Here is a 24,329-nt window from a genome sequence, read left to right on the forward strand (position 1 = left end):
CGCTTGCCCGTTCCCCGGCTGCTGCAAAGTGTTCGCCCGCTCGGAGAACCTCAAGATACACAAGCGAACGCATACAGGTGGGCACAGTTTAGTTATAATATATAGCACAATTTCTTAATGCAACGTATTTTATATTCTTATTTGATGTAAATGTCGAGTTTGGCACACGTGTCTAATTTTCTGTGTTTCTGTCTCAGGGGAAAAACCGTTTGTGTGTGACTACTTCGGCTGTGACAGACGCTTCGCCAACAGCAGTGACCGCAAGAAACACATGCACGTTCATTCGTCTGAAAAGCCCTATGTGTGCAAGATGTGTGACAAGTCCTACACCCATCCCAGCTCCCTGCGAAAACACATGAAGGTAAACATCCGTTTTTACGCACGAGTTTCATCATTACGCACGGCTTGTTCTGTGAGACATAGCCTGCAACTTGACAGGACACTGTTGTATTGAATACAGACATAGTTAACCCTGATGTACAAATAAACTGATCGACATTTGTTATTCTTCACATAGGTTCACGACTCCTCGGCCTCGATGTCAATCTCCGTGCCTTCTCCGGCGGCCAGCAGCGGTTACGATTCTTCCACTCCCACGGTGTCGCCAGGTTCGGACACGCATGGCGAAATGTCACCAGATTCTGTGGTGCTCAGTGGGTCTCACGGCGCCATCTCGCCTAACTTCAGTGAATGGTACGTCTGAGACGCCAGCGATGGGAAGAACAGCGCAAAGGATTCTCGGAACTCAGAGACAAATAGGACTTAGGAGCCAGGACTGCTTCGCCAAGGCGACAAAAAGCCTTACACCTACACTGGAGAGGCAGGCTTCTTCAGCCAAACGGACGTTTCACGCGGTGTTGATAGCATTTATTTACATTTATATAGTGGTTTTAATGTTCTGTTGTCAGTATTAGCTAGCCAGATTTTGGCTACACATCATGTTGTGACAGAGCATTGTTATTATTTTTTTATCGTGATTCATATGACGTTTTTTTTGTAACTGTTATGATTCACAATGTACATAAAATAAAAAATTGACTCGATTAATCTGTTCTTGTTTCCTTAATCTATTTTGCTGACTAGTTCAACAGTATAATGAATGACCCACCAACATTTTAGCCACATGGGGGCATCCATATCTGGCATATTGCAGCATTACATACTGTACAGACATGGGAATAGGCCTACTTGTTGAACAAGAGGTTCAAATTTGAAATGGTTTTGTTGGGATAAAATTGAGTGGGGGGATATTAGGCAGCAGCAATTTTATCAATTGACATTATCACATATCAGGGTGAGGTATTGGAAATGTAAGTTTGCTGTTTAATAATTTGTATAGTATACTGTGCTAGGACAGAACCCTGGGTTGCTGAGATTAAAGTAATGTTCTTGGATTGTCCGTTTTGTACAAATATCTCAAATACTCAAATGTCCTGGTTATCAACATTCACTACCAAAATGTCCCGGTTTTTGCCACAATTAAAATGATAATAGTTGTTTCAGCAGTTCTATAGCTGATTATCATGTTCTGTTCATGTTTGTACACGCTCACACCAACCAATCAAAAAACATGAACATTGCATTACGGCATTACAGTGTCTGAATTCAATGCTGAGGTGTGTCAAAATCAGTTGCCTGTATGCAATGTTTATGGTGCCTTGCCTGTATACATGTGCACGCATGTGATTGTGTATGAATGGGCATGTGCATGCACGAATATGCACATTCATTTAAGGGTCCCAGTTTGGGACATTGAAAATATTGTTACCCTAGTCACGGGGTAATAATGACTTTGTGTTTTGCAGCATGCTTCGTTCCACTCCAAATACTGTGTGGTGGCAGGCAGGGCACAGTACTCCACAGTATATGACCCTGATGAGAAGGTATGGCTTTGCTGTGATGTTTAATTTGTTGAATAGTCTGTCTTTATCCAGTGCGTTTTACAATATACGTTAAATTATGATTAAACCATCCACACACACATTCATATACCAATAATGGTGAAGGCAACTATGCAAGGCAGCAACCTGCTCAGTGCTCATAGTGAGAATGTGTGGGGTCAGTTTCTTGTTCAAGGACACTTCAAACTGATGTCAGGGATCGAACCGGGAACTTTCTGCCTGCCAGACGGCCGCTCTATGAGCCACTGCCGTTTCTTTTGTTTCATTCTTATTATTCGCCTTATCTCTGTTTTCTTAATGGTCCCAGGAAACCCTCATTTCCCCTAAAACTCAGTATAAACAAGATTTCACCTCCTTAACCTGAGTTCCCCTTTGAGCTAAAAGCTCTGTAGCCCCTGGCGGTTAGCGAGGACACAGAGGGGGGGCAGCTACACTGTAAAATCCTGTGTGAACTCAGAGTGTTTTGATTGATTGAATGCCTTATTAGCAGGTTTGTTAACAGTACAGGTAGTACAGTCAAAGGTTATGGTAAAGGGATAACACAAGCGTACAGGTAGTTCCACATGTACTCCAGTGGCACCGCATACAGATTACAGAACGTGTCTAATGACTGAAAAATCTTGATGTTTTTTCAAGCCCACCTGTAGATCTGCCCCTGTTGCACACTCTGAATTAAACTAACTGTGTTTCTGTCTCTCAACAAAGGCTCAGAATAGCCCATCATGTCGACTTCTATTTACAACTTTTGGCATACAGTAGCAGTATATCATACATACATATAAGACCATTTTTATTTTGATGGCTTTATTTTTAGATTTTGTATTTGTTAAAATTGCTCAACTACTGAATCATTTACTCAAATTGGGGCGAAATATCACTGTGTAGTTAATCAGTAATATGTGTTTGAATTGTATTAGCTTCCAGGCACTATTTTCAGCTATACTTTTTTACTTACAAATTACTCCACGCTTTAAAATGTGATTATAAAGTAACCAGATTAACTATTGCAAAGAAGTTCAAATTAAAAGTCTTTAAATTAAGGAAAATGGTCGACGGTAAAGTCAAGTATACCATGAGTTGTAGTCAATGGGCTAAACATGCCTGACCAGACCACCAGTATGGTCCTTTAATAATGTGGAAATACAGCTACTGAACTTTTTTAAATTTCCATTCTTAGTTTTAAGCTTTATTCCAATATGAGAGGTTTGTTGGAGTGAGGTTTCTGAAATGTGTTGCAGAGCTAATCTGTGTGTTTTCTCCTTCCACAGACTTTTGATAAAATCCTGATAGCCAACAGAGGGGAGATTGCTTGCAGGGTGAGATCGGCTCAGACAGTACTCCTAGTACTTTTTTTGGGCTGCAGCATATTGACCATTTTGTGATAAAAAAACCACTGCGGCCAGAATAACTGTGACCTACAGTAATAGAAATACACATGAGATATGAAACGTCTAGTGTGATGTCTTTATTGGCCTTTCTTGATATTGAGACCTTTAACGCCCAGCAAAGTAGCACATTGTTTTTGTTTTCTTCTTGTCCATGGTTCTATGGTGTTGATCCTATAACAATGTCTAGTGTCTAACATTTAGTTTTGTATGTATGGTTCATTCAGGTCATCAAGACATGTAAGAAGATGGGGATTAAGACGGTGGCTGTACACAGCGATGTAGACTCTAGTGCTGTGAGTTGAGTTTCTTTATCTAGCAGCTCTTTCCAACTTACTTACAAAAATGTTGCCTCCAACAATTTTTTTTGCTCACATGCTATGAATAAACAGATTTAGCCTTAAATTGTCTTTGCATATCAGCCTTTGCATATCTGTCTTTAAAAGCGACAAATGCAAAGTTGGAATGGTAAGTGGGGCTGGCCTAGTACTTCCTTCTTTTCACACATGTATGGGAAGGTCTCCTAAAGACCCAGAGAACGGTTTGGTAGCCCTCCCCCTCCACCCATACACTCACAAACAAACTTTGCTACCTTGTTGTTCCAGATGTTTATGTTAATGAGGATTTATCCTTGTGGTGACAAAGTCTGTCACTCACCCAGCATGGGGGGAGTGTGTGTGTGTGTGTGTGTGTGTGTGTGTGTGTGTGTGTGTGTGTGTGTGTGTGTGTGTGTGTGTGTGTGTGTGTGTGTGTGTGTGTGTGTGTGTGTGTGTGTGTGTGTGTGTGTGTGTGTGTGTGTGTGTGTGTGTGTGTGTGTGTGTGTGTGTGCGCGCGCGCGCGCAGCCCACACAGTTAGCGAGAGGTTATATTCAGACAGGAAACATACACGTTTAGATTTTTAAAATTGTATTATTTCTAGTTACACACAATATAAATAAATAGCCTATGTGACACTGATGGTCTTGTGTGTCTAATAGACATGTCGATGTAACCGTTGAGATGGTGTGTGTCTGAAAATGGGATTTCAATACAGTGATTGTGTGTACTGCATATGTTGGACTCTAGGTCCATGTAAAGATGGCTGACGAGGCTGTGTGCGTCGGCCCTGCTCCCACCAACAAGAGCTACCTCAACATGGACGCCATCATGGATGCTGTCACATCCACCAGAGCCCAGGCTGTAAGCACATGCCGCCACCATCTGTCCATGAGTTCCGCACATGAATATCAAGGCTCCAGCGTATTGAAATGAAATATTGCATGTTATGCGTCCATCAATTACAACAACTTCATTGCAGTTTTGATTGATGGACAACATGCATCTGCAAGACAATGATGAAATACTAATCAGTCAGAATCTTTAATTGAATTTAAAGGGGAATCGCAGTATTATGAATGAATAGTAAAAACAATATTGTCTTCTCATGGGAATGGATTCTCTGATTGGAGATGAATTGACACATTAACCACATGAACCTTGCCGTTCTGGGTATGTCACATGGTATTTGGCAAAACAAATGTTTTGGTGAGGCGAGAAAGGAGTGGAACTTGGGGTTTAAGTGGTTAACGTGTGCTGTAGAAAAAGGCACAATGCATTAAATGAGATCACACTGTGAGTTTAGTTTAGTTCATTATGATCCTCATTGGTTACTAGTTCACTAGTTGGTAAATGAGATGACTGGAATGGGTGGACCTAGCCTTGACAACCATGCAGTCTTATGCAAAGGTTTGGGAGTTTTAGACAGATTTTTGTGACCTATTATCCTATATTTATTATGCTATACTGATGCTAAGTTATTGGTTTACCTATGATCCTATTACAGAGGCACTTACACTATCTATGCATTTGATGTATGTGTTTACCTTGCTTACTGTGACAGCTGAGCTACACCAGGCTTTTCAGCGCGCGTTTACGCGTATACGCACACACGCGCACACACACTTACAGGTCCAGTCCTATTTTAAGTGCGCGTATGCGGGGCTCGCGTGTATGTGTAAACGCGTGCGAAAAGCCTGGTGTAGCTCGGCCATCAGTTGCGCTGGATAAATACAAATGCCTAAATTGGTGGAGGCTAGAGGAAGTTCCACCAGTGGATTCAGTGGAACACATTGTACAGTAAGTGTTTGACTCGCTGGACACTTGTGGTTGGTTTACCATTAACTAGCCAGCATCTACCAGCCTGAGGCAGCAAATATGTTTAGATTTGTCATTGCAGCTGTTGAAATGCAATGTAGGGAGAGTAGGAATGAGAGAGGCGTCCAATGGAGGGAAAGAAAGGGCTGAAGGGTTTCAGGTTTCAATGTTGTCTTTTGTACCTTGCTGGTAAACTTTAGGCTGGACTGCAGGGGAGTAGAAGAGACTAATAAATGGAAGAAATGAGGGACTTAGTGGCAAGATGATGGAAAGAAGTAATTCTGTGTCCAAATCCATTGCAAACCATTCACTGATGAGGGCCTCTCTCCCACTCTCTCTAGGTTCACCCTGGCTATGGCTTTCTGTCTGAAAATAAAGAATTTGCCAGGAGACTGGTAAGCAACAAAACACTCCTAATTAGTCCCTTTTTCCTTACTCTTGTATCTCGCTATGTCTGCCCCCCTCTGTGATGTAAAGTTATCTGTTAAAGGTGTGATAGTCAAGGTGAAGGATCTGCCAAAAGGCTGCTGATAAGACATTTTCGTCACCGCTAAACCCCTTATCCCTAAAGGGAATAGTTAAAATGGCCAGTCTACAAGCTCACAACGTGTCAGTGTAGATTGGCTAGTTGAACAATTCAAAAATGTTTTTCAAAATGGTAAAAAAAAGGCAAAGAAGTTTAGGGATAAGGGGTTTACAATCAGTTTTGCAGTTTAGAGAGGAGGCCAAAGGCTTATTAGTGATGAGAATTAATTTCAGTCATTTCGTTCCTGTTCACTAAAAAGATTAGTAGAATATTTACTCTCCACCCATATGGGGGGCGCTCTTATCATCATACATCATCTCATTCCGGCCAATCACAAGTTGTGTCCTCACTTTTGTCTTCAATGTTTGTGTTACACAATGTTTGTTTACACGAACACTCAAAATTGTTCATTCATTGTCACATACACTAAAAGAGATTTGTTGTAGAGGGGGAAAAAGAGTGGACCAAGTACAGAGCTGACCCCAATAAACAAAGTATTAGTTAAAGTGTCTTATGACATGGCCCAAAAATATAATATGTACATCATGTGGTCTCAGTGAAATATATCATTTTATTCGCCTTTAGACACTGAGCACTGATATAGTAGGCTTAGTAGGCTAGCAGTTTGCAATACTTTGCATGTCCCGCAAATGTCTCATTTGCGTTTTGGCTAAATATGGCAGTAGAAAATTAAGAATTTCTATCGAATATCTTAGTTACAATGAAATTGAGTTCACATGTTCTTTTTAAGGGTAACCTTTGCGTTGTGGCAGTCCCGCAATCTCCCCTGGTCACCAAGCCCCCTGTGTCCCCCCTGAGATGCTCTAAACCCGGCCCAAAGTTCATGGTGACTGCCTGGGAGACCCAGAACGCAAAATGATATAGCGATTTTTGTCATTCCAATAAAATTTGAGGGGAATATATATTGTATATGCACAGATTTTATATATTCATGTAAAGTCACTGCAAGGAAGCTGGTGCGGTCGAGGGGAAATAGACCTGATTAATTTCATTGGGTTAGATTTACATTCCAGATGTGACATCAAATTATTAGCTAATTAAATAGCCTGAGTACCCCCTTTTTTGGATGTCACAGCCACTTTAAGTAAGTATAGACTCTATACTTACTATAACTATACCTCTAACTATACCTCTATACCAGGGGTCCTCAACTAGAAATGCTGAAGGTCCACTAATATTTTTTGAAAAAGACTAAGGTCCGGTCCCATGAGCGTGACGCGGGCCGCCGCGCGCCGAAAATTTTGATTAATTAATGAATCACTGGGCAGACACTGGGGAGGCACTGGGGGACACTGGGGAGACACTGGGGAGACACTGGGGAGGCACTGGGGAGACACTGGGGAGGCACTGGGGGGACACTGGGGAGGCACTGGGGGGACACTGGGGAGGCACTAGGGGGACACTGGGGAGGCACTGGGGGGACACTGGGGAGGCACTAGGGGGACACTGGGGAGGCACTGGGGGGACACTGGGGAGGCACTGGGGGGGCACTGGGGAGGCACTGGGGGGACACTGGGGAGGCACTCAGGGGGACACTGGGGAGGCACTCAGGGGGACACTGGGGAGGCACTCAGGGGGACACTGGGGAGCCACTCAGGGGGGCACTGGGAAGGTACCGGGGAGGCACTGGGCAGACACTGGGCAGGCACTGGGGAGGCACTTGGTGGACACTGGGGAGGCACTGGGGAGGCACTGGGGGGACACTGGCGAGGCACTGGACATTTCATATCACACACACCATGATTCACTACCCCCCTGGGCACCTCTCGGTTACTGTTTTCTATCTGGTATGTTAGTACAGGGGTTCTCAACCTGGGGGTCGTGACCCCTCAGGGGGTCGCCAAATTATTTTGGGGGGGTCCCCAGATTTAAAAACATCACACCTGTGTGAGTGAAGTGAGGGGCGCCAATATATTAAAGTCTAGTGAGACATGGCCAAAGCATTTCCAGGGGTCCCCAGCCCCAAATTTGAGAACCCCTGTGTTAGCGTATCACGGTTTTGCTGCTCATCTGTGAAGAAGCTATTTTTTTATTTTAAGTCATGATTTTCTGTAGTTAAATTGCCTTACAGTAGTGTTCAAAAAGGGGAGGCCAGTTTAGGCTTACATGAGAAATTGCAACTCGTAATGCTAATCACACACGTCCTGTGCACAATGCTTTCTTACCTTTTGCTTTACGACTTGAGCTACAGTATGTATTGTACAGTGTATTGTACAGTGTATTGTACAGTGTATTGTACTATGTATAAGGCAGGTCAGTGGCCATCAATTTCCATTGTTTGTGTGTGCGTGTGTATAAAAGAGTATCAATGGCCATCAAGGGCCTTCTGTATGTGTGGAAACAGAGATGTCATAACATTAGCAGTTGAATGGGGCCCCCTGTGTATTCAGACAGTGGGGAAACAGTTAGTGCAGCTTTACGCATTGCAAACGCTCCCCGGGGCCATATGCATTGCCCTGGGCTTGCGTGCGCGCGCGTGTGTGTGTGTGTGTGTGTGTGTGTGTGTGTCGGGGGTAAATTGGGGGTAGGACCCTCTTAGCATGAGAAAGAGCCTGAAGGTGAATAGAGCAAGTAGGATATGGGGGGGGGGGGGATGCATTGACTGACTGTAAAAACAAAAACGATTATGTATGTTATTTGGGAATGATTTTCATTTTAAAGGAAGGCCTGTGTGGACATATTCAACTTAAATAATCATGCTACTGGTTCTTAAGAGTTTAATCTTTTTTTTATTGGCAGGTGTGTTTGCACAATGCACATACAAGGAACTTTTTTATCTTTTACGTAAAGATAAGATAGAAACTATATGCAGTATAGAGAATGTGTAAATAAAACATGCATGTGAGTTGTCGCACTTGTTTTATTGTGTACATAGAAGGTAATGCCATGCATTGTTTAGTACACGGGAGGTAATAGTGGCGAGGCCAGAGGTGATAGTAGAAGTTGCAGTTGGTAGTGCAGGCAGGCACAGTGCGCGCATCCATGCCTTGTGTTGTCCACTTGATTTTGTGTGTGGAAAAACAACTGTAAATCATTCATGGAAGTAATCAAGGACATGAAATGTAACTGCTCATTCAAATACAACTAATTGCATTAAAACAACATTTCTCAGAGGCTTCTTTACATTCTGAGAATTATTTCATAGTGCCAGACTGCTAGCATGGCAACTCATGAAAGTATTAAACTAAAGATGTGCACAGTGTCCTGACGGGTGACATAAATACATTTGCTATAGCCAATTCCTGGATTGTAGTGCCATGTTCTATGTTGCATTCAGCATTGGTAAAGTACTGCACCCGGACCCGGTTGTTACTTTTTTTCCCCACATCCACTGGTATCAACCATTGTCAAGGTGTCTTTTCTAGGCTAAGTAAACAGCGTAAACAGCCATACAACAGCCAACACTAACATAACACCCCCATCGGGGTGATTGTCAATACCCAGCAGCTGCTTGCACCTTGTACAATGGTGGCACACTGTGTCTGTGTGTCAGAGTGAGTGTTTGTGGCTGATAGATTGGCAGCTCAGACAGTTTAATTGTGATTAAATTGTGAAAATTCACAACATCACTGTGCCTGACAAAAACACACATACTCCACCTTCTACTATGTAATTGGCGGGGCACTGTATGTGTGTTTTTGTAAGGGACAAGCAATATAAATATAATTAACTGACATTGGCCTTTTAAAAATCTTTCAGATAAAGCTAAACTGATGATTTACAGTTTCAGTTACAGTATTTCATTAACATTTCCGTGTTAAAATAAGAATACATTTAGGCAATTTTTTGTCCTGCTTGTCTTTGCAGTTTGAGTTTTATCCTAATTTGTTGGAAGTTTTCTTGAGTTATTTGACATGTTGCCACAGAAAAGGTGAACTGCTGCTAATTTAGCGAAATCAATATTGTATGTATAGCAGACAGTATAAGACTGAAAGGGATATTTTCATACATCAGATGTTATCTTTATAACAGATTGATTGTTTGATGTAACTAGGTACTGCTTAGATCTTTTGCCTCAGGCTAGGACCTTTTCTCCACAGCTTGCCTTATTTTTCACATTTCCTGAATGCATCAGTAACGGTGGTCAGATGTTTGCTGTCTATTGTCCTGTATGGGAACTGCTGGCTCCATTCACTTTAATGGGGCTATATTAGCACTAAGCTGGGATCCAATCTGCATAGCAACAGCACACTCAACTGGCTTGCAATTGGCCTCGAGCAAGACCATTACAACAAAAGTAAGAAAGTTCTATCCCACCAAGAACAATAATACAAAAACCCAACGGAACGTTCAGTAAAATGCCTTTTTTGGCACATTGGCACAATTTTATAGCTAGGTGGATTAACAGTCTGCTATAAATACATTTTGGTCAGGATGAGGACGTATTTCAATGTTGTAGACCGGTAATCTTAAAATGGTAGTTTTCCTGTCACCCTGTATCTCCAGAGGCCATACTAGTGTAGTTAAACATGCAAATGTATGTGATCTCTAATTAGTCATTAGCTCCCTGAGGACATATTTCTGACTGCGAGAGAGTGTGTGTGTGAAACGGTGTCTTTTGCCCCCAAGTAATCAAGACACCAAATCAAACACAAATGATTAGGCCTTTTTCTTCCTCGAAAATTCTCCATATAAAAAGGGAAAAGAAAAAAAAAGCTTTTGCATTGTATATCTCTGGATGATGCAGTGTCACTGCAACAGTGAACCCTTCAACAACCACATGTTTTTGATCTGAAGCCCTGACTGCTCAGTGGTCACTTTCACTCATTCAGCTAAATTACAAAAAAGAACACTTAACTCATAAGATCTGAGGCCGATTCTACAAATGCCTTCTAAATCAGTTGTTCTCAACCTTTTTCGTAAGTAAAATGATAAATAAATAAATAAAATAAAAATCAAACACTTTCAAGATGGCCTGTGCCATGGCTCAGTGGTCCAGGCACCTTGGCTGGTAATCCTGTCTAGCCTGGCTAATAAGCCAGACTCAAATCACACTGCCGTGTGGTATTTGAGTCTGGAGATGCTGTGTATGGATCTTGTTTCCCGGGGGGCGCGTTCAAACATTTTCTCTTTGACGCAATTGGTCAGAGCTACTGTCAGTCAAAGGTCTCAAGCATTGAACGTCACTGTACCAAAGCCCGCCCATATTGCATACCGTGTCCCGATTGGCCACACCAGTTCTCTGGTGTAGGAAATGGGCGTACAATTGAGCCTCTCCAGACCGTAATCCGCCGGCAGGCAATATTTTTTTTGCCAACGCTGATTCGGTCTGGCTTATTAGCCAGGCTAAATCCTGTCTGGCAGTGTGCCGCAGGTTCGACTCCCGATCCCGACGGCCCTTACTCCATCTCTCTCCCCATTTCCTGTCAGCTTACTGTCTGTCCCTTCATAAAAATATATAAAAATAAAGGCGGAAGCCACAAAAAAAAAAGAAAAAACACTTTCAAGATTTTTGAATGGCCAGTGCAAAAAAAATCTAAAATGACACATGCTTGAACGGTCCAGTTTTAATGGGTTGTTAAAGCCTTCTTGACTAGGATCTCTTTAGAGAAAAATAGTCAATCTACAAGTTCACAGGGCATCGTGACTGTGAGCTTGTAGAGCTTTTTTGTTTGCCTACTTTTTCAGGATGTTCACCCATTATGACATGCCCAGAACTGGAACGCTAGCGTTCATGTGGTTAATGTCTAGCGCTAATATTGTACTTTTGTGTGTTTTAGGCGGCAGAGGGGGTGGCATTCATCGGCCCAGACACTCACGCCATCCACTGTATGGGGGATAAGATTGAGAGCAAGCTCATCGCCAAGGCTGCCAATGTCAACGTTATACCAGGCTTTGATGGAGTTGTCAAGGTATTCACATACTGTACATTAACTACTAACTACACTCTCAGATTTATACTAGTATATAATATTGACTAGGATCATTAGGCTAATAGGCTTCAGATATATGGTTATTATTATGGTAGGCTATCAGGTATCTTCTTAATACATTCCCTGCCAGGTATTAATTAATTATTCCGCCACTGCCACAGTCTTTTCATTGCAGGCCCTTATTTTGAATGCCAAACGGTCCAGCCACAAAAACCTTACAAATGCAAAACATCAATATTATATTTATCTAAACGCATATGAGCCGCTTCTGTAATCCATGGCTCCATCATCCCTGATCCCTCAAGGGGAAATTAGTACTTTCCATCATTCAATCGAAGCATGGCCTTCATACCAATTGAAAAAGGAATGCGAGCTCGTAGACAGGTGGGTTGTTTTATTGGTGCACGGCTCTGAACAGAATCCAGTAAACAAAAAGACCTCGTAGGCTCTTATTTATTTCATGACCCAGCAGAGCAGCTGCTGGGTCATGAAATAAAAAATCACACCCGTGTGAACTGAGTGGTGCAACTACACATTTATTGCGTCAGTGACGTCACATACTAACCATAGCAACCATGCTCGTTTTTTTGGTTGCTAACCATAGCAACCATGCTCGTTTTTGAGTGGTGTAAACCACTCCTACAACTGGCTTTTGTGTGCAGAAAAAAATGAGCATGGTTGCTATGTTCAAAATAATTTCTGACGTAATTAAATCACACCCGGGTGAACTGGATGACCGTAGCAACCATGCTCATTTTTTCTGCACAAAAAAGCCAGTTGTGAAATCACATCCGGGTGTGATTTCATTACGTCAGATCAGAGCTGATCAGGCTATATAAAACCTTACACCACTCAGTTCACACAGGTGTGATTTTTTTGGTACGAACAAACACGGCTACAAAGCCAGTTGTTGGAGTGGTTTGCACCACTCAAAAAGAGAGCCTAAAATGACTCGGAAGTGAGTGCTGGTGATTTAAGTTGACTTCATATTGGACCAATCATCAATATATAATGTCTCCATATTGCCCTATATATACACCATATATACATCCATAATATTGGAAACTTTTGTTAATATTTGCTCAATTACACATTTCAGCAATATAGCTCCATCTTTATTTACAGATCTCTGAATAACGCAGGGTATCAATACAATGGAACTGAACAATCTGTGGAATATTGTTGATTAAAAACATTTTGAAATGGAATCAGGTCTCCACCAGGATAATAGCGTCTGTGATGTTTGGAGTAATATAAAATATTATTTATAAACTGGTGGTGGCAATAAAAATAAATATATAACACGTAACAGTGTATTCATAATGTACACAGATCGGTGCAGTTATAGCCGGTGAAAACATGAATTGGCCTGTTATAGCGCCACCATGAAGCTGATTCGAAAGAAAATGTAAGTGCCATTTCTTCCACGGCCTAGTGGGAATGTGTGTGCGTAATTGCACGGAAACTGCACACTGTGTTCATGATTTGAGGCATTTGGTTCAAAATGGACCAATCCTGCAAACTTTGGAAGGCAATGGGGAAGTGGACCGGTATGTGTTGATCACATGATTCTAGAGAGAGTGTATACCGATTTGCGTGAGATTAGCTGTACGCAGATGGATGGACGGACACACGGATGGATACACACACGGATGGAGTGCAAACATACTCTCCCCATGCCTTCTATTCGGCTGGTGGAGACAATTACCTGTTGCAATAGGCGTAACTATTGCCTTACATCTTGCTAGCTACTTAGGATATTATGCAGCGTATATTATTTTGTTATTGTACAAGTACTTGGCTGGCCGCTTACTGTTGCTGGTTGACAAAATGTTCATTACACTAACATTATACTGCATAATGTGAGTTGCTGGATCTGAGTGCCTTCCAAATGTCTTGTCCAGGTGGTGCTAGCTAGGGTTTCTGATCTTTCAGTAAAGAAAGCATTGAAACCAACTCTGCCCTCTAGTGGCCAGAATGGTTTAATACACTGACATTGTCCTTTGGGGCCGTCTTGAGACAAAACATACCCAAACAATGATCAAATGATTAATATGTATATCTATAATGACATTTTTGTATGTGTTTAATTCCACTGTAGGCTGCAGTTTTGGTTTACACTATCCACCTTAAAAAAAGGTCAAAAATAAAACGTACAAGTTAGTTACAAGGCTGCATTCTGTCGCGCGTGCCAAGCTGTCATTCTCTTGTTGTATTATTTATTTCTCAATCTCACCACGGAGTAACCTCGCGTCTCGGAGGACAGTCAAGACGGGCAGTGTCGGTAGGCCAATCACAGGCAGGCGGGGCGTTACCATGCCTCAGCCATGCCTATGCTCGGACACAAACGAGATTCACGCATAAAAGGCGGATAGTGTGAACTGTGATTATAATCACTTTAATCATTGCAAAAAAAGTTATTTATTTTTGTGGTTGTGGTGATGCTGGTACAGAGACATGGACTGGAGTCTGGACACAGCTCTTTCTCTTGGAAAACCAACAGGATTTTCTTTCCGACTCCTATAAAAATATGTGGTATTTACTTACTCTGTCCTGGATCTACCTTTACCTCCTTTATCTATTTAAGTAATTTGGGAGAAAGCATACTAACTTTTACCTGGTCAGAGGCTATTGTGGAAAAATTTACTGAATTAGAATACATTAGAATTCAGTTGTAGGGCTTCATTGTTGACGTGTGTATTGTGTAATAATGTAACTCTCCCTTTGTCGCAGACGATTGACGATGCTGTTAAGATCGCTCAGGAGATTGGTAAGTAAACACATGTCTAAACAGGACTCTTTGTATCAGTGGCGCAGCCAGAAATGCAATCCTAGATGGGCCTCGCTATGGCTAGATGGGCCACCATGCACACAACACGTGTGCGTGGTGCAGCGTGGTGGCCACGCGCACGAGAAAGATGAATGAAACAAAAAGTAAACATGGCTTGGCTGAGCATTTATACAAATACAATTGGCCATTAGGGGGAGGGAAGCCAGGCAGAGAGAGGGCCATCTTTGTCACTGTCCTACTGACTCCTGTGGGCTGGGACAGTGAGTTTGTTGAATTTGAGGAGTAGGATGGAGGCACTACATCCTCCCAGTGGGGGCTCCCCATTGGCAGTTGAGAAAGTTACTGTACAATAGCAGTGGCAACACAGAAATGTGTGGGGAGGGTTTAATGAGCATGACGACAGAAAAAAAGGCTAATATAATTGTGTGTGTGTGTGTGTGTGTGTGTGTGTGTGTGTGTGTGTGTGTGTGTGTGTGTGTGTGTGTGTGTGTGTGTGTGTGTGTGTGTGTGTGTGTGTGTGTGTGTGTGTGTGTGTGTGTGTGTGTGTGTGTGTGTTACAGACTGCATTACGAGGTCAAAATCCATGCGTACAGACAGAGGCCCCTGCTGAGTTTGGGAAATATTAAAACCAATCACACCACTAATGTATAGTAAGAGTAAAAAAACTAAAGCTATACCACAGATATAGCTGCTATTATACAATAAATATAAACTATATACTCAGTGGCCAAAGATAAATCGCTGTATGTGTGAACGGACTACACATTACATTGGGTACTACACATTACCTTGGGTACATTACGTTACCCAAGGAAAACAGATCAGATACAAAAATCACACTTGTGTGAAGTGAGGGGCGCTCTTATCATCAAATCAAATCATTTCTGTGGTACAAACACACAAAGCTGGTTATAGGAGGTGCTAGTGGCCCTCAAAAATCACACTTGTGTGAAGTGAGGAGCGCCTCACTTCTTTAAATAAACATCATACTCTGTTTAAAGTGCTCTAAACAAACATTAAGAAAAATCCATAGACTTGGCTAACCTGAAATTGCGGCAGTATTGAATTCACAACTTCACTCTTCCTATCTGCATCTGGTCTCTCTCAAGCAGAAACGAAGAACCAGAAGCAGCGGGACAACAATCTGATATCTCCATAATAATTTTGAGTTGTGTTTACATGTGCACTTCAATATGTCACCAGTCTCGCGTTGATCCCGCCTCTAGCGGCCGCATACGGCCGCATATCGCTCCGATCAGAAATGGTTCGGAGTGAATCGTCTCTGCCCGAGAGAGTCCAGATGGGAATTACGTACTAATTTCCGAAAAAAAAAGACGACAAAACTGAAGCACCGCATTTGTCAAGTTTGTCTCACTTTGACTGAGACAAATTGGGGTCATATCACGTTTTATTTTTTACTATGGCTGAGCAGAGGTTCCTTGATTTGAAACACAAGAGCTGATAGATTGGTTGTTTGTGTTACACTGAATGATGGTTTGCGTTTACACTGATGAGTTGGTTGTTTTGTTGCTGTATTTAGCTAGGTAACCAATAATGGCATTTGGTTGTTGTGATGCTAGGTTACCCAGTGATGATCAAGGCGTCTGCAGGAGGAGGAGGGAAAGGAATGAGGATTTCCTGGAACGATGAAGAGACGAGGTACTGACTGTCTTTCTGTTTTCTATTACTCCTCTCTCTTTCTTTGCTTCTCACACACACCCCGTAAAGTCTTCTCTCCTTCTACTCTCTCTTCACCATTCCATCTAACTCCATCTTCTTGTCTCTTTATGCTTTCAATACCATTGTATTACACTTTCATGTTTTTTCGTGTGTGTGTGTGTGTGTGTGTGTGTGTGTGTGTGTGTGTGTGTGTGTGTGTGTGTGTGTGTGTGTGTGTGTGTGTGTGTGTGTGTGTGTGTGTGTGTGTGTGTGTGTGTGTGTGTGTGTGTGTGTGTGTGTGTGTGTGTGTGTGTGTGTGTGTGTGTGTGTGTGTGTGTGTGTTCAGGGAAGGTTTTCGGTTCTCATCTCAGGAGGCGGCCTCTAGCTTTGGCGATGACAGATTGCTCATTGAGAAGTACATAGACAACCCCAGACACATAGAGATACAGGTAACTAACACACACACACACACACAGTTCCAATTACACTTAACTCTTTGAGCGTTTCAAGGATTTCTATATAGTAGGTAGACTTCTCTATGGCCAGAATGGCGTTTTTGAATGATTTATTGAAAATTCTCTGTTGTGAATGTGTGACAACGAAAGACCTTCAGAGAAAGCTTGACTTGTCTGCTTCCAAGAACTGAGTTGATAAAATGTTTAGTTCTTGTGTTGGAAGCCATTTAAAAGAGCCTGCATTTACACTGTTTCTGTTCCTAGGACAACCAAAAAAAGTTATGCCCGGTTGAAGTTTTATTTTCTAAATAACTTTTTTTCTGCTGGGCATACATAGCCATGCAATATCTCATTTTAAAGGGTGAGTTGTCTAGTTCAATTAAAATAAAATAAAAAGTTTCTCACATGTACCACTGTAGATATTTTGCCATCTATAAATAGCATGGTCAGTCATGATCAATCTGACCTATCCAGCTAAAAGTCCCCATAGCTCTGAAATTGGAACATCATATAAACTCAATTCTTTTTTGGGGTAAAATTAGACATTCTAACGCACATTTTGATATATACCATGTTTACATAGTCTTACCAGTACCTTGTCTATTCATGCATGTATCTCAAAAACCTGTTATGAAGAAACACAGTTTTGATAAAAAACACATCCAAGGACATTGTTTTGATATGACTTGGTGCCCATGATATGTATCAAAATATAGACTTGAATGTATACTGTATTATAAAAAAGAAATTGAGTTATTACCATCTACCGTTACAGAGTAAATCACAGTTGAAACTTGCTTAGTCATATACAATAAACCTCACAATAGTGAACAAAATAGTCATGACAGGTCTAACTCATTGTAAAAGCGTCTTTTATTTTTTACGACTACTAACATAATAAAATGATAAATATTACAGAAAATAAATAGGCCTACATACAAAACAGTTACTCCTCCCCTAGCTCTGATCCATAGCTCTAAATGCGCATTTAGAGCTATGGATCAGAGCTACTCCTCCCAAATGTCCCCAAACCCAGTCCTTGACGGTGTGTGTGTGTGAGTTAACCTGACTCCGCCATATGGGGCAGCAGAGTGTACACTGTGTTCCCCCCTCCTGCTCCCATCTGGGAACTCTCAGGCAGACTTGATGCCCGGCCACAAAACGGCCTGGCCAATCAGCAGCAGCTTCTAGCAACTTCTAGCAGCAGCTTCTAGCTTCTACTAGCTGCTGCTGATTGGCCAGGCCGTTTTGTGAGCAACTTCGCTTCTAGCTGCTGCTGATTGGCCAGGCCGTTTTGTGGCCGGGCATCAAGTCTGCCTGAGAGTTCCCAGATGGGAGCAGGAGGGGGGAACCCAGTGTACTCTCTGCTGCCCCATCTGGCGGAGTCAGGTTATGTGTGAGTAGACTAAATAAAAAAAACACCCAAAAACTGCCCCCCCTGAAATGAATGAATGAATGAATCCGGTTCAGTGTCGGAGAACGCCATCGCAGTCTTGACTCTTCATCCTCCTCCTCCTCCTCCTCATCTGATGCCAGTTCTAAATATATAAAAAGAAATAAACATTTTAGCTGTAGTCAGTGCACGCTACTATTACATGGCGTTTTACCCGGCTGCTGGCGATCAATGATTTTATTGTGCAGTGTCTTTGTGGGCCGAGTCGTGGCATGACAAATACAAATAGATGCTTGTATAAGTAGTATCACGATAAAATAATATGGCAACGTTAGAATGAAACACCAATGAGTGATCGGTGGTAATGTAGCTAGCTGCCCAGGGTATATCCAGCACCATTGCGTCGCAATCATCCAGCAACATTGGTACTGGCTATTGCCCGGGCTTGTGGCCCGGCCAATAGCCAGTACCATTTGTGCAGTGTTTGTTAGCAACTACTACTAGCCAACAGCCAGTGGAATGTGGTGACGTGATGGTGCTGGATATACGCTGGGCAGCTACATTACACGCGATCACTCATTGGTGGTGTCATTCTAACGTCGCCATATTATTTTATCGTGATACTAATTATACAAACATCTATTTGTATGCCACGATGCCACGATTCGGCCCACAAAGACACAGTACAATACATTCATTTGATCAGATGTTTTTGTTAGCTACGTCGATCACCTATAGTACCGACCCTTGTTATATATTCTCCGACTATGCATGTCACGATGACTAAACCAGTTAGATCTATCCATATATGGTTCTACCACATCTATCTGATATCAGCACTAGGTCGGCTCGGGCCAAATATAGGGATCGTCTTACTAGACATGTCATATTAGGGCATTTTCGAATACAATAAAATTACCTTTTAGCGAAGGCATCAGCCTTGGTGGTAACTCCGGTGGGGAGAAGAAAAAACATTGCACACGTGTAATCCGCGAGGGTGGATGTTGCAGCCCGGCCAACGGTCTGGGACTGGAGAATGCCACTGGACACGGATGGATCATTTTTCAGATTGTTTTTTTTGCGGCGACTGCAAACCTGGCTGAAAAACTCTTCCTCCAGTGCCCACCTCGGAGGAGTCAACCAACCCCCCTGTTCACTGGGGGCTGGGCGTCAGTTTCCAATAGGAAAGCATACACGTGTGTCACGTGACACGGGAATTCTGGGAAATGTAGTTGATATTTATGCTCAATACTATATACAGAGGTGCGGACCGAATTAATATATTGGTATTAATAAAAAAAGAGAACTACGGAAAATCACGTACAGGGCAGAAAAGACTAATGCAAAACTCCACGTGTTTTCCAGTAGTAATCTGTCTAAGGGTTAATGTGTGTTGTCACCGCAGTTCAGTATAAAGTCCCTTAAGGTATATACAAGTATTGTATTTGTCCGGATTTTACTAATCAAATGATTCCCGAGCGCGGCACACGCTGCGGCTCACCGCTCCTTGGCTGTGGCTCACCGCTCCAAGAGATGGGTCAAATGCGGAGAACAAATTTCACTGCGGTAACGTGTGTGACAAATCGTACGACTTTGACTTTGACTTTGACATAGCGACGTCGCTCTCCATTGGCCAGCAGCGGTGGGCAAGCCAACTAGCCTTTCTTATCTATGTGTCATGATACCATGACGTCATCAATGATACCATGACGTCATCAATTAATCTGTAACGGGCAGAGCATGTGCAAAACACGCAGACTTGATTTTATCGTTTTGAAAGCGTTAGCCAGGAGGAACGCTTCTTGATTGGTTTTACGACCCAAGAAGTTCTTCAGCATCTCCTCTGCGTCCTTAGAAGCACCAGGCTTCAGGTTGCACTTCCTGTAGTCCAAACCCACCTCAGGGTTCATGATGCCTTCCTGTTTGAAACGGCTGTAGAACATGTCCGTGGAGAACACCAAGCTCCACAGGTAGTGAGGTCCTTTGCCATTAGAAAACGGAGCTGGTGGTTTTGGAGAGACGGAGACTCCCAGAATCTTCCTGCAAAGCCTGGCGTATTTCTTAACCGGGTCCAATCTGTTTCTTTGAAGAGCCAGGTCCAATTCAATCTTGATTTTCTCCCACAGCCCCATGCCGTCGCAGGCGTGGCGAAACGTGATCAGTCTGTAGTGAGCTCCTGTCTTGTAGTGTTTGGACATTCTCTGTAGTTGCTCCTTCTCCCAAGCCCAGTTCTCCAGCAGCTGGGACGGAGCCTCCACAAAGTTCCTCTCTGGAATGAATTGAACACAGCATAGACGACCTGAGCACAGATTAAGTGCATGGCGTGACCAAACTCATGGAGGCACATTATCACCTCCCAATGCGTCAGCAGGGAAGGGCAGTCTGCTGTGGGTTTGCTGAAGTTAGTCACTATGGCAGCGATGGGCATCTGTCTGCTCCATCGGGCTTCAGCGGGGAGCAGTATCCACTGCAATGCATCATGTCCTTTCCCTGCAAAGCTCTCTGCTGTGCACGTAGCTTCGCCAACTCTGCCGAGTTCTCTTCACAACGTGAATTCTCAATCCTCAGGTTCACGTGGTCTCTCATGAGCGTCCTCATACAACCCAGACAGTTTCTAATAGGCTGGCTTTTCTCACTGTCTTACTGGGAGACGCTCGCCACAGGTAGTCCATCATGTTCATCCGGTCAATGTACGCCACGTTAATGTTGGCCAGCTTCTTGGAGATGTTATTGACGGTGGTACTGTCCGGGTCCAGGGAACCCACAGCATCGTATACCTGCTTGATCTCCAATATGAGATTGTTAGACTTCTGTCGTATACAATTAACGTCTGGATTTGTATGCTGAAATCTTTCTCCAACCCATCTCTCTTATCCTCTGCAGTGAGACTGTCTTTATCCACCTTCATCCCCTACAATCCTCTGGTAGATATCCTCTCTACTTTGCATCTTGTCACTCTTTAACAGCTTCTGATATGCCTCTTGGCTGGCGGTCCTCACCTCCTTACTGGGAGAAATGTAGAGAAAGGCTAGAATGTTGCACTGGAGAGTGTACTCGGCGTCCGCGTGGGCCAGGGCCGTCAGGGTGTTGTCGAAGGTGACACTGTCCAGGTCCAGGGAGCCCACGGTGTCGTATGCCTTCCTGTTCTCAGCGATGACCTCGGCACACTTCCCTTGGATGTGTTCAGGGCTCCGATTCCTTTAAGAATCTCTAGGTGGATAGTGAGTTTGTTTTTTCTCCACGCTCGCTCAGCTCTACCACATTCTTTCTTCAGTGAACGTATATGCTCATTGATTGCTCTGGTATTATGCTTCTTTTTAGTTTTCATAGGAGCCACTATTTCATAGGAGCCACTATGAGCTGACTCTACTTGTGTTCTTCTGTCTCTCTGAATGTGTGCGTAGGTATTGGCTGATAAGCATGGTAATGCTCTGTGGTTGAATGAAAGGGAGTGTTCTATCCAGAGAAGGAACCAGAAGGTTGTGGAGGAGGCTCCGAGGTCAGTAAACCTCTCACTTACTGTACTTACCCCTGCTTCTGTCAGTAGGGTTTATACACTAAACTAGACCCATGGGTACATTTTTGCAATATAAACAGGATTTTACATTGTATTGAAACCTATAGCTGTATAGAAACCTAGGCTCCTAATACCAGCTTTGAGTTATTATATAGTTAGTATTAATATATGATTTTTTTGAGGGGCGCTAGCCTCTTCTATGCCCAGCTTTTTCGTGTTTGAAGACAAAAGTGAAGACAAAAAAGTGAAGACACAAATTGTGATTGGCCGGAATGACATTTGTCATGATTTGATTGGCTGAACACTGAAAGTGATGTATATGTACTGTATGTATGATGATTAGAGCGCCCCTCACTTCACACAGGTGTGATTTATTTTCATATATCAACACAAATCTTCTCTTCTGCGGGTCCCTGGCAAAAAAGGGACTATTGTGATGGGGGTCTGCGGTCAAATACATTTTGGGGTACATTTTGGGGTTCTTGACATGAAAGAGTTTGAGATTTTGAGAGAGAGTTGAAATGTGTGCTGTGTTTTGACAGTACATTCCTGGACCCCACCACAAGGCGTGCTATGGGCGAACAGGCTGTGCAGCTAGCTAAGGCTGTCCAGTACTCTTCAGCAGGTACTGTAGAGTTCCTAGTGGACTCACAGAAAAACTTCTACTTCCTGGAGATGAACACACGACTACAGGTAGTGTATGAAGCGTGCACGTGTGTGTGTGTGTGTGTGTGTGTGTGTGTGTGTGTGTGTGTGTGTGTGTGTGTGTGTGTGTGTGTGTGTGTGTGTGTGTGTGTGTGTGTGTGTGTGTGTGTGTGTGTGTGTGTGTGTGTGTGTGTGTGTGTGTGTGTGTGTGTGTGTGTGTGTGTGTGTGGCTGTCTGTTTTAGAGTTGTAAGGGGCTGCTCAATTACTGAAATAATAAAATAATGAACATTGCATGTGTCAATCTGCCTGCTAGTGCAATGATATCCAAAGTGGCCTCTCTCTCATAAAACAGTCCTTTAAATAGGTTTGCAATGCAGCGTCTGTCTGTCCTAGCCTGGCATGGCCAGACCAATATCACTGCGTAGATATTAGTCTAGAACTTTGGTGGTGGTTACAAACAGATTCCAACGTCATGGCTCACTTTGAATAGTGGGCTCTGATTGGTCACCCACAACTCTCGGGTCAGCGAAATGCAATTCAAACTGTTGAGTGCTAGACCAATCTCCCCAGGGATTTTCTTTTTCCTGTGGCAGATGTCTGGTTTCCACACTGTGTGTGTAAAAGGCAAGTCTATGCAGTGGCTAGAGATCCCATAGGCTGCAGGGCTCACCTAACCATGCTTTGTCACTGTCTGCATTATGCTAATGGTTTCATGGTAATCTTGAGATATACAGTATTGCGTGCAGCAATATCCACAGCAAAAATCCCCTAGCAATCCAGATAGTAGTTTTCTAGATATCTTGTTCGGTCTTGGCTATTTATGTTAATGTCTGTGGATTACAAATTACACGACATCACCAGATCCCATGTGAATAGCGCTCGAGTGGTTGTGCTCATGTGCAGGTGTCAATTTGTTTATCCAAAACTAAGAAGTTTGTGTGTGCGTTTGTATGTGTGTGCGTATCTCTGTTTAAAGAGAGGGAGTAGGGCAGGGGCGCCCACACCTTTTTGACTTGACCAGCTAAACGAGATCTACCCACCAAAAAAAAAGTTTTCCCATTGCTGAAAAAATAGTTGAAAAAAAGTACCTTCGGAATAGTGGCGCTGATTTTACATATAAGGTGCAAATGGAATTGGTTGTTTATTTGGTATATAACTTTGTAATGCTACTGACGTTTGTGTGCAACATTTGAGCTGACAGGCCTTTTTTATGTCAATCAATCAAGTCCCCTTAATTCAAGTGATAGATTATATACATTTAGGGGCATGCCATGTGGTCTACCTTTGTGATCTACTAGTAGATCACGATCTACCTTTTGGGCACCCCTGGAGTAGGGCATACTGTACTAATCTAAAATTCATACATTTGTGCTCTTTGACTCCTAGGTGGAGCATCCAATCACTGAGTGTATTACTGGTCTGGACCTGGTCCAACAGATGATCCGGGTTGCCAAGGGTTACCCTCTGCTGCACAAACAAGAGGACATCCCCATTAATGGCTGGGCCTTTGAGAGCCGTGTTTACGCTGAGGTAACACATTATTTCTTTAGACTGTCCATGTTTTTTGTCTCCGGCTCTCCGCCAGGCTGAAGGCGTGGCCGAGACTATGTTTTCGCCCATGTCGACCCTGTCCATAATTCCAACCTACAATTTTTTTTAAATCAGCCTCATATATTCTCACCATTTTGCATCACTTCTCTTTGGCTGTGTTTGTTCTGTCTTCCTGCCAGGACCCATACAAATCCTTTGGCCTTCCCTCTATTGGACGACTGTCCCAATATCAGGAACCACTCAACATCAGCAATGTAAGTGTGTTTATGGCACTGACCCTGGTATGTACAAGATTAGATGTTCTTTTTCATGCTCATCCAGAGTTTATTTTGATAGATGGAAGAAAAAACAAACCAAAAAAATCATTCCATGATTCCACAGTAACATATTAACACATTGAGAGCCCACGCAAAACTGCCCAAAATCACTTTCACCTAGAAAATCCATTCACATTTTTATAATTCAGCTGACTGTGGAG

At 42.9% G+C, this 24,329-nt stretch overlaps 2 protein-coding genes across 2 annotated transcripts in view; both read left to right on the top strand.

The window, feature by feature from the left end:
* The window catches only part of LOC306930990 (zinc finger protein ZIC 1-like), a 2,018-nt gene extending 1,040 nt beyond the window's left edge, over window positions 1-978 (top strand). The window contains exons 1-3 of the mRNA XM_079512144.1: window positions 1-77; window positions 198-361; window positions 518-978. The exon at window positions 1-77 is cut by the window's left edge and continues 1,040 nt beyond it. Coding sequence (XP_079368270.1) covers window positions 1-77; window positions 198-361; window positions 518-703 — 427 coding nt within the window. The 3' untranslated portion in view covers window positions 704-978. The remainder of the gene's footprint in view (window positions 78-197; window positions 362-517) is intronic.
* The window catches only part of pcca (propionyl-CoA carboxylase subunit alpha), a 34,735-nt gene that overhangs the window by 1,999 nt on the left and 8,407 nt on the right, over window positions 1-24,329 (top strand). The window contains exons 2-14 of the mRNA XM_079512721.1: window positions 1,806-1,883; window positions 3,170-3,217; window positions 3,514-3,582; window positions 4,352-4,465; window positions 5,761-5,814; window positions 11,687-11,818; window positions 14,573-14,609; window positions 16,211-16,289; window positions 16,636-16,738; window positions 21,542-21,636; window positions 22,197-22,347; window positions 23,687-23,830; window positions 24,031-24,105. Of these exons, the coding sequence (XP_079368847.1) occupies window positions 1,806-1,883; window positions 3,170-3,217; window positions 3,514-3,582; window positions 4,352-4,465; window positions 5,761-5,814; window positions 11,687-11,818; window positions 14,573-14,609; window positions 16,211-16,289; window positions 16,636-16,738; window positions 21,542-21,636; window positions 22,197-22,347; window positions 23,687-23,830; window positions 24,031-24,105 (1,179 nt within the window). The remainder of the gene's footprint in view (window positions 1-1,805; window positions 1,884-3,169; window positions 3,218-3,513; window positions 3,583-4,351; window positions 4,466-5,760; window positions 5,815-11,686; window positions 11,819-14,572; window positions 14,610-16,210; window positions 16,290-16,635; window positions 16,739-21,541; window positions 21,637-22,196; window positions 22,348-23,686; window positions 23,831-24,030; window positions 24,106-24,329) is intronic.

The sequence above is a fragment of the Electrona antarctica genome (assembly GCF_951216825.1).
Source record: "Electrona antarctica genome assembly, chromosome: 10".
Classification (NCBI taxonomy): Eukaryota; Metazoa; Chordata; class Actinopteri; order Myctophiformes; family Myctophidae; genus Electrona; species Electrona antarctica.